This window comes from Monodelphis domestica, chromosome 7 (genome assembly GCF_027887165.1).
Source record: "Monodelphis domestica isolate mMonDom1 chromosome 7, mMonDom1.pri, whole genome shotgun sequence".
In the NCBI taxonomy this organism is placed as follows: Eukaryota; Metazoa; Chordata; class Mammalia; order Didelphimorphia; family Didelphidae; genus Monodelphis; species Monodelphis domestica.
In genome coordinates this window covers 65,388,970-65,398,701 of record NC_077233.1, presented here as the reverse complement: position 1 = coordinate 65,398,701, position 9,732 = coordinate 65,388,970, and the positions used below count along the sequence as shown (strand labels likewise).

The window sequence follows — 9,732 nt, the reverse complement described above, 5'->3', positions numbered from 1 at the left end:
CCAAACACCTAGGAGTTTTGTTATAGTTAAATCTTGAAAGAGAAGTATGAAATCTTTAAAAGGACCTCTTTTATAGTCTACAAAACATTGGCCTCAGAATACCACCAACTACTAAGCTTTAAACCAAGAAAAAATTTTACCCTATTAACCCAGTTACTATTTGCACTGAAATCTCAAAGTTGCAGAAATGCAGATATATCTTTATTAATCAGCCATTATAAGTCAGCAGTTGAAAAAAGTACATCTTTGATCATCCACTCTGGCAAGATGTCAGGGATCATTCACTGTATTACACATTCATTTTTCCAAACAAGGTCTTATTTCTTTCTAACGTTATTTCCAACCTCAAAAGTTTTACATATGGGGGTCTTGAGAGAAGGAAGGAAGGAAGGAAGGAAGGAAGGATGGAAGGAAGGAAGGAAGGAAGGAAGGAAGGAAGGAAGGAATGAAGCAAGCAAGCAAGCAAGCAAGCAAGGAAGGAAGGAAGGAAGCAAGCAAGCAAGCAAGCAAGCAAGCAAGCAAGGAAGCAAGCAAGCAAGGAAGGAAGCAAGGAAGGAAGCAAGGAAGCAAGCAAGGAAGGAAGCAAGGAAGCAAGCAAAGAAGGAAGCAAGGAAGGAAGGAAGCAAGGAAGGAAGCAAGGAAGGAAGCAAGAAGAAAAAAGAAAGAGAAAGAAAGAAAAAAAGTTTTCCATTTGAATGACTTTCGGTACAGTCCAAAGCCTCTTCAACCCAACACCAAATGACTAAACATCAGTAGCCAAATGCCAGCTGTGGTTAGGGTTCTCTTATGCTGAAACTGAAATAAACGAAGGTATCAAATCAATAGGTATCTATGATTAAGCTGGCCTTGACTGTTGAGTCAGTACTAAGATAAGGAACTTTAGATTAAAAAATCTATCTCATAAGACATTTCTTTAAAAAAAAAAAAGAGATAAATTGTTTTTAAATCCTTAAAGAAGGATTGCCTTGAATCATATGTCCATGAAGATTTCACACCTGAAGCAAATTAATTCATGCAATACCATATATATTGGGAGATACTGTACCCATCTCACAATTCATTTTTGTTTTGCAGTACCTTCCTTAAGCCTCCTGATTCTTGGAGTCTCTCTCTAAGCTCTCATTAGACTAAGAATTCTTAAGGCTCTCCAACTCTTTAGCCACAGCTCCAAGAGCTTTACTTCCATTCATCTCCTTCCTGGCTATTTATAACATCTAATAAAACTATGTTTAAATGTCACAAAGTGTCACCAACTGCTACCAACTATCCCATGATCTATTCTACTCTGAACATTCTTGAATTTGGGAATTCCTGTTTGTGTTGAATAAATGAGTTGCCCATACCTGTAAATTCATAATTCCCCTCATGAAGTTTACTTTAAGAAATTTTACTGATGCCTTATTTGTTGGATCAAATTCATTTTAAAACATATTCCTTCCCTATTCCTTATCAACTTTCATTGTAATGAGTATACTTATATAATTCAACTTTAGATATTCCTCCAGGAGAAAATGATGAAAAAGAACTCCACAAATCAGACTAATGGAAATACTGCCCACAAATTATATGCATTATAATCATATGAATAATCATTTGATTAGTGGACTACTCAAACTTTTTCAAATCCACATATAACCTTATAGTTTAAAAAGCACTTTCTCATACATAAGCATCCTTAATGCCCATAAAAGCATTGGAAGGGGAGTCAGAACAGCAGCTATGATCCAGTCTTACAGAGGGGAAAAAAATAAATGAAAACCCAAAGAAGTTCAATGAATAGCTAAAGGTTATAGAGCCAGTAAAGAGCAGAAGCAGCATTTAAAACTGGGTCTTCTTATGTCAAGTCCTATCCCCTTTTCACTACAATGTCACTTCTCATGCTGAAGCAACAAAGAAAAATGCCCGCCCAAATGAGAAAGCTCATGCAGAAGAGCAAGCCCCAAAAGGTATGGTTTCCAGTCATCCAGGCTAGTATTCTACAGTCAGTCAGAAAACATTTATTAAGCACCTGCTAAGTGCCTGGGCAAAAAAAAAAAAGGCCAAAGACAGTGCCTACTCTCAGGAGGAGAGGAGCTCATACTAACCTCTGTCTCCTTGTTTGCTGGCTGTTTTATTGCCTTTTGTCCTTACCTCCACATCAAAGAAATTGGAGCTCTGTTTGGAATCAAGCACACCAAAACCAGAAATAAACTAATGAATGCAAAGGAAGAGAACCTTGTCTCTGTCCCAAGAAGCCTTCAGTTCTCAGAAGCTCAAGAAGGTGATAAAAATGTGACACTAGGAGAAGCAGGAACTGCTGATAGTGAGAGCTCTGATTAGATAAAGACCCCATGGGGCAAAAGCTATGATCCTTGAGGGCTGGATTCCAGCCCTCTCCTTTTTCTCCAGATCCTTTTCTGAAAACAAGTTATTTCTATATCAGCCTGACATTGTGGGGACCCCCCAGACTCAAAGAATACAATAACTTCCCTCATAGGACTTTAATATTGATAGCTTCTTGGCCTCAAGTTTTTGCCCCACCACAGCAACTGCCAAACGCTTGGAATCTTGATCTTTTGTGGGTAAGAGCACTGAGCTCCATTTGCAACAAATTAAAAACATTCACAAACTCATTTAATGAGTAAAACTGTAACTACAGTTTCAATGCTATAGTCAACACAATCATATCTGAACAAACCAAAGTACAACTAATTCATTTTTATGTTCCCAAAGTGACTTTACATCACTAAATAAAACTAAAAGTATACTGCCCATTTCAAGCAGTTCTCAAAAGCTATGATGCTATATTTCCTTTGCCACCCCCTCTGCAACTCATATTAGGGGCAGCCCTCTTCCCTAAGGAAGTCCTGCACTTGGAGTCAGGAGGCATGTGGGGTCAAATCCTATCTCAGACAGTTATTAGTTGTGTGACTCTGCTCATGACCAAACTTTTCTGAACTTCAGTTTCCTCATCTATAAAATGGGAATAATATTAATAGCATGTGGGAGACAGTGTGTTGTAGTAGTTGGAGGTGTTATGGTGTGTTAGTGCCATCTGAACTTACTCATAGTTGCCCAGCCTTGGAGTCAGAAAGACATAGGTTCAAATTGAGTCTCTGACACATACTAGGGTAACCATGGGTAAGGAGAGCTGATGGTTAAATTTTCAGGGTAAGCCTCTACATCGAAATCAGTAGATGCTCTATCAAGCTTGATTTATTGTGGTTTTTAATTGTCTAGACTTAAGAAAGTGATGGATAAAATGTTTATAATTAAGATTAAACTTAAAGTATGCTGTGGGTATTTGTCAGTTCCAGCCCCTCTCCAAGAACCAGTTGTTAAATATTTACCAGTGCACCCCAGATGGAAGGCTAGCCTTGATGTCAAGAAGATTTGGGTTCAAATTCAGTCTCTAATACATACTTGCTATGCCAAGGTGAGTACTGAAAAGTTAACAAAGATGAGTAAGTCACTTAACTTTTCAGTACTCCCAATCAGGTCTCTTAAGTTACAGACAACTTGTAAATTATCATGGAGAGAGAAAATTTCCCCATAGGGAGTTCTCTCCCTGTGATAGAAGTATTAGCTCAAATTTTAAAAAACCACACATTGCATCAGAGTTATATAGATCAAATGAGATAACATATGTAAAGAGTTTTTTAGACTTTCAAACACAAACATCAATTATTATATTTGAAGCTCAAAAAAAATATTGGTTTGAAAGATCCATTGTCCCAAATGAACTTATAGTACTATCTCAGCTCAAACAATGCCTTCTCCTAACTTCCCATTTTTGTTAATGACTCAGTCACTCAGGTTTCAAATGCCAAAACCATATTTTGGCTCTCCTCTTTCCTTCATATCCCACAGACAATCTAGATGATTCCACCACTCCAATATCTCTAAACACCCATTCCAGATTTTCCATTTCCATTGCCAGCATCCTAATTTCCTTACTTCTTATGTTGTCTTTCCTTTGCAAAATTAATATAATGACAATAGCAATGCCAAGAGCTAGCATTTATATATCGCTTTAAGGTTTGCAAAGTTCTGTACAAATATTATTTATTTCATTCTATCCTCACACAATGACCCTAAAAGGTAGCTGCTACTATGATTCCCATTTTTCAGATGAGGAAACTGAGGCAAAGACGAAGTAACACTTGCCTAGGGTCACATAACTAAGAATAAGTATTGGAGACTAGGTCTGAATTCTGGGTCCAGTGCTTAATCCATTAAACCACCTTGCTCGCTGGTAGAATGGTATCGTAGAAATATCACCAGACTTGTAGTCAGAAGATTTGGGCTCAAATCTTATCCCCACTACTTACTACCTGTGTGATTTTGGGAAAGTTGTTTTCCCTCTCTAAGGACTTGAAGGGTTTTCTCCTCTATAACACAGGGGTAGGGAGTATGCAGCTGGACAGAGGACTTAAATCCTACTATCTCTTTTCTTCTAATTCATCCTACAACATAGCCCCTTCCAGATCTCTTTAGAAAATCAAACTTGTCATGTTATTCCCCTACTCAAAAATATTCATGTGCTCCCCACTGCTCACAGGATAATATCTCACAGTCCTTAATGTAGCATTAAAGGTTCTTCATTATTTGGCTTCAGTCTACCTTTTAAGTTGTATTTTCCTCTCCTTTCACATGTCCTTGTACTCACCCATGGGCAGCACCAAACAAACTCTGGGAAACTGTTCTGTCAGCATTTGAGTGTTTCATCCTTCCCTTTGAAGCAGGGGCCAGCTGGACAAATTGTGTATGCCACGAACTCCCAGGTTATGTGAATTCATCTTCCTGCCATGATGACTCATGGCTGACAATAGTGAATTACAAAGGATAGAGTTTGCAGAAAATTTATCATTGGAAACAAATCAAGAATGCCTCTCCCCTCCATGGAACCCCCATCCTAAATTAAGCCATTATTCTCACAGTCAGCCTTTGGCCAGGGCTCGGTTTCTTACCATGAATGGCTCAGATCTTTCAGCTGAGAGTCCCCAGCACCAACGTTGGAGGAGCAGAGAACACACCAGGTCCCATACTGTCTGAACTCTGAGACCTAGACTTCATCTCTCCAAGCAGTTCCCAACCAAAGGCCAGAAAGTCCAAAAGAGCATGCCAAGGAGACATCCTTGAATTGGTTTTACAGCTAGAGTTGGAGGCAGAAGGGATGAAAGGTTATTCTACCATTTGGATTAGTGATGGTAAAGGGAGTGTGGAGAACTTAAATTTATTTAATCCTGTCCAAACCTCTCATTTGAGAGAGGATCTTTAAATGCCCATACAGGAGTAACAGTGGAGACTTTTGAATCGAAAGACCTGGATATGAATTTTGTTTCTACTGCTTCTTAACTATGACTTTGAGCAAGCTACAGAAAAGCATAATATAGTAAAGAGTGAGCCAGAGCTAGAGTGGGGAAATTGGAGGTTCAAATCCTACCCCTTGGCACATTACTTAACCTCGGACTCTCAGTTTAGTTTTCTCATTGGAAAAATGGGAGACAATCATCAATATGGAAAAGATACAGCAAAGGTGTCAAACTTATGGCAAACTGCCCAAGCTGACCAAGAGCAGCCTACACAAGATTAAAATATAATTGGGAAATAGTTAGCAAAATACAAAATAGATAATGTTGATTTGTGGTATTCTAAGTCAACAATTCTAAGTCTCTATTTGAGTCTGACATGACTGAAATATAGGCTCTCCATGGATCATGGAACTGATACAATTTAGACATGGATCTTCTTCTACAAAATGAAAGGCCTGTACCAGACAGTAATCACTCACATTGCTATAGGTTTTTAACATTTACAAGGCCTTCTCCCTACAACCACACAGTAAAGGAGGAAGAGCATTAGCGTCAATGCTCCTGAACTATTTCTAAGGTTTCTTTCATTTTGTAGGATCCAATCCAATGATTTCATGATGCAACTTCAACATGGAACTATCAAACAGCAAACATTCATTCAAACCTATCGCAGTGCTTGGAATTGGTAGGTACTGTGGATACAAAATCAAAAGTGAGACAGTTCCTGTTCTCAAAGAACTTACCTTTATTAGACATAGGATGACATGGCTCAAAGATGGGACCAGGTAGATTAAAAACAAGGTAAATTCCCCTGTTATGGTTATGACAAAGGTGTGCTTCACTGCCATCCTACTCCTGCTATTTTCATGACACCCAGGCAACTTTAAGTGACAGGCATCAATGAAGTGACCCAGCAATCATGTCTAGCATTGACTATAGTGGGTTTTGGAACTACAAAGAGCACTGCTAACTAGGTAGTTTCCCCAGGTGTAGGGCCAAGGGCCAAAAAATGGGCCCAACTGCTACCTCCTTCCTATTCCCTACAGAATTACTCCTCAACCACACAAAGAAGAGGTGGGGGAAGAAGAGATTCTCAAGTTATTTTTCCTCTTTTAGAGAATAGAATGCCCAGGTACCTCAGACATTTCTAGAATAGCAAGATCTAGCTAAAAACTACATGTCCTAAGGGTTAGGAGTCAGGAGGAAAAATCAACACTATTCCCTCCCAAAATAATAAAGCAGCCAAGATTGGTTGAAATTTTTTTTATTGATTTCAAGAAGAACAGAAACAAGTTAATTACAAAGTCAGTTCCCTCCGCCACTCCATCCCCCATCTATGAAAGATAAAATGGCACTAACTTTGCATTTTAGTCTTATATAAATTATCTTATAAAAACAACAAAAATTCTTCAAGTGCTATAGACCTAACAAATCTAGAAAACAAGTTAACAGGTCTCAAAGTGAACTATAAGTGGCCAAAGTAGGGAGTGAGGGGGTAAAGGAGTAAAGGAGGGGGGAATACTAATTGGTCCTCAAGGTTCCTCCTACATTATGAGAAACAGGAGTCTTTCAGCCAAGAGCACCTCTGGCCAGCTGTCCACAAGGGCACCTGCCTATCATCTAGAGCAGAAAGAACTTGAAAGTACATGAAAGTAGCCACATTCTTGTTGTTAAGAATACTACCTTATATTTAAATAGTGCTTTATATTTTCAAAGTGCTTTTTAATATTATTACTATTTCATTTGCTTCTTGAGACACTCCTGCAAGGTAAACAGGGAAGATATTATTATCCTCAGTTGAGAGATGAGGAAACTGAGGCTCAAAGACAAGTAAGTAAGTCACCCAAGATTACATAGTAAGTTAGTGGTAGAGATTTTGAAATTTCTAACTGCGACAGTGACAACAAAATCTTATTTAAGGGCTAGTCCAACTCTCCTTTTACAGAAAAAACTGAAGTCAAGAGAGTAGAAGTGACTTCCAAGATCACATAGTCATTGAAGTGACCTAGCTAGGGCTAGAGCTCAGATCTCTAGATTCACAGGCCAAAGACTTGTGCTCTTTGCTCCCACATAGGCAGCCTCTCAGATCACAGGCACTCTCCTTCATTAAACAATGGGAATTCATTGGGCAAAATCATGCTCAAAAGCTGCCAAAATCAAGCTCTGCAAAAGAGCCTGAAACATGAGTAACTTCCCCAGTGAATGGTTTGAGGAGATAGCTGTGAGTGTCCCCTCAGGGCCATCCTGGCTTCACAGGCTTTGGTCTGAATTGAAGGAAAGTCCCAGGATGATACAACTAAAGCTGGCAAGGGTCTCAGAGGCCAACTAATCCAATTCTTCATTTTGCAATTGAGAAAACAGAGACACTAGTAAGTGATGTGACTTGCCCATCTTTTCTAGAGGCTTCAATGCAATGGCTTCTGAATTATCCTCAAGAACATCTAATTCTAGGAATGTGGGTAAGTCACTTACTTTCTTTGGAACTTGGTTTTTCCATCTGTAAAATGATTGTTAAATTAGATGCTTTCCAAGGGTCCCTTCGAGTTCTGATATTCTTAGTTTTAAGTTTTCTTCTAGTTCTAGTATTTTGTTCTAAGGTTCCTTACATCTCTGTCATTCTGTTCTAAGGTTTGTTCTGCCTCTACTATTCTGTTTTAAGATCTATTCTACCTCTGATGTTCTATGATCTAAGTTCTCTTTTATCCTGAACTTTCTGAGTTTTTGTGATGAAGGGCCAGGCTGGGGAAGTAAACATAGGAAAGGATGCATTTACCAAGATCATTCTGGAGAAAACAGTCTCCTCCATCAGTGAGCTTTTCTCTTCGATAAATGGCCAGTAAATATGTCCAAACCCACTTTATTCACATTTTTCATCAAAAGAGGTGCTAGGACAGAAATTGGAGTAGAAAGAGGAATAAGGAGAGAGGAAATAAGGAGAACCAAAGAAGGAAAGGGAGGAGAAAAGAGGCAAGTAGGTAAAATAGAAAGGGGTTTGGCAAAAGAGGGAAAGAATAGAGAAGAGTTGGTCACTGGTAGGAGAGGGTCTTTTTCCTCTACCAGGGATCTCCTAATTCTCATTTACCCATCACAGAAAACCAGAGCCCTATTTCCCTCTTTATTCTGCCACTGCCTTTCATAACTTCCAAATCATTCCTTACTACTTACTCATGACTCTCTGCCATCTTTACCTTTACTTCAGACATTTGTCCAATTTTCCTATTTCCTCTTATGTATATTTCCAAAGTCTAGGACAGAAGCTTACCCCCAAAGTCACTGCCCATATGAGAACTTGTCAAAGGCTCTACTCTACTCTCTCTCTCTCTCTTGCTCTCTCTCTCTCTCTCTCTCTCTCTCTCTCTCTCTCTTGCTCTCTCTCTCTCTCTCTCTCTCTCTCTCTCTCTCTCTCTCTCTCTCGCTCTCTCTCTCTCTCTCTCTCTCTCTCTCTCTCTCTCTCTCTCTCTCTCTCCCCCTTCTCCATTCCTCCCTCCCCCTCTCCCACCACAGGACAAAAGAGGAGTCAGCTCACACAGAAATAACTTTGGAGGACAAATATTGCTTTCCAGGCAGGGGTTACCCCAGGTTCTTAAGGTTAAGAGATGGAGAAGGAGAAAATGTAAGGTTGGAGTCCCCCTACCCTCCACCAGGGACCCAGATAAGACCAGAGCCAGCCCCAGAATCAATACAAAGATCTGGAGTCAGAGATCTTGGAGAAGTCCTTCCCCCTCTTATTGTCCTTGAAAAAGGTAAAAATAAATTATTTTTACAGAGGCCCAGCTCCAAATTCGTTGTATAGCAGCTAATCCTGATACCAGTCTGAGGTTACTGTTGCCTGATGCTTCTGTTTTTAGAAAATAATTTTCTGGGAGAGGGGTGCCAAAGGCTGCCTTTTAAGTGGTCAGAGTCTTCACAAAATCATGCGAATGAGTCCCATGCTGTACAGGTTGAGGATGGAGTCAGCTATGACCCGTGCTGTCTGTTTCTGGTAACCTCCTGAGGTCACCATGAGGATTGGTACCCCGTATTTTCGGACAGTCCGGAACACCAGTTCATCCCTCATCACAATGCCCTGTAGAAGTATGGGCAGGAGAGGATCTGATATTATTTGGGTAGGGGACTCTTGACTAAAGAGAAGACCCAGAAAGTTTAGACAGATGGGGGAATGCTGGTTTTGGCAATATTTGAGTTATAACTAGGGAGAGGAAGGCCAGATTTCATGAATAGAACCCTAGACCATCAAGGAGATGTCTTTGAAGTCACATTGGCTTAACGCTGAGCCTATTTTCCTCATGTGTAAAAAGAAATTAGCTGACATGGTCTTGATGTTTCCCTGAAATTCTATGTTTTATGATCATATGAGCAAAGGCTCAAATTCCACAGGCTCCAAAAAAATACACCCTCTATTCCAAATTCCCTAGGGACCCAAGGAACTCTTCCCCTT

General features: G+C 39.7%; 1 protein-coding gene across 13 annotated transcripts in view; it reads right to left on the bottom strand.

Moving 5' to 3' along the window:
• Positions 1–917: 917 nt before the first annotated feature.
• HDAC11 (histone deacetylase 11) overlaps positions 918–9,732 on the bottom strand; it is a 45,703-nt gene continuing 36,888 nt past the window's right edge. For 12 of the 13 annotated variants that reach the window (XM_056804786.1, XM_007500348.3, XM_007500349.3 and 9 more), the window contains one exon: positions 6,543–9,360. In XM_056804786.1, coding sequence (XP_056660764.1) covers positions 9,199–9,360 — 162 coding nt within the window. In that variant the 3' untranslated portion in view covers positions 6,543–9,198. Of the gene's footprint in view, positions 5,135–6,542; positions 9,361–9,732 lie in introns of those variants that run through there. The other variant, XM_016424545.2, reaches the window with a different exon arrangement.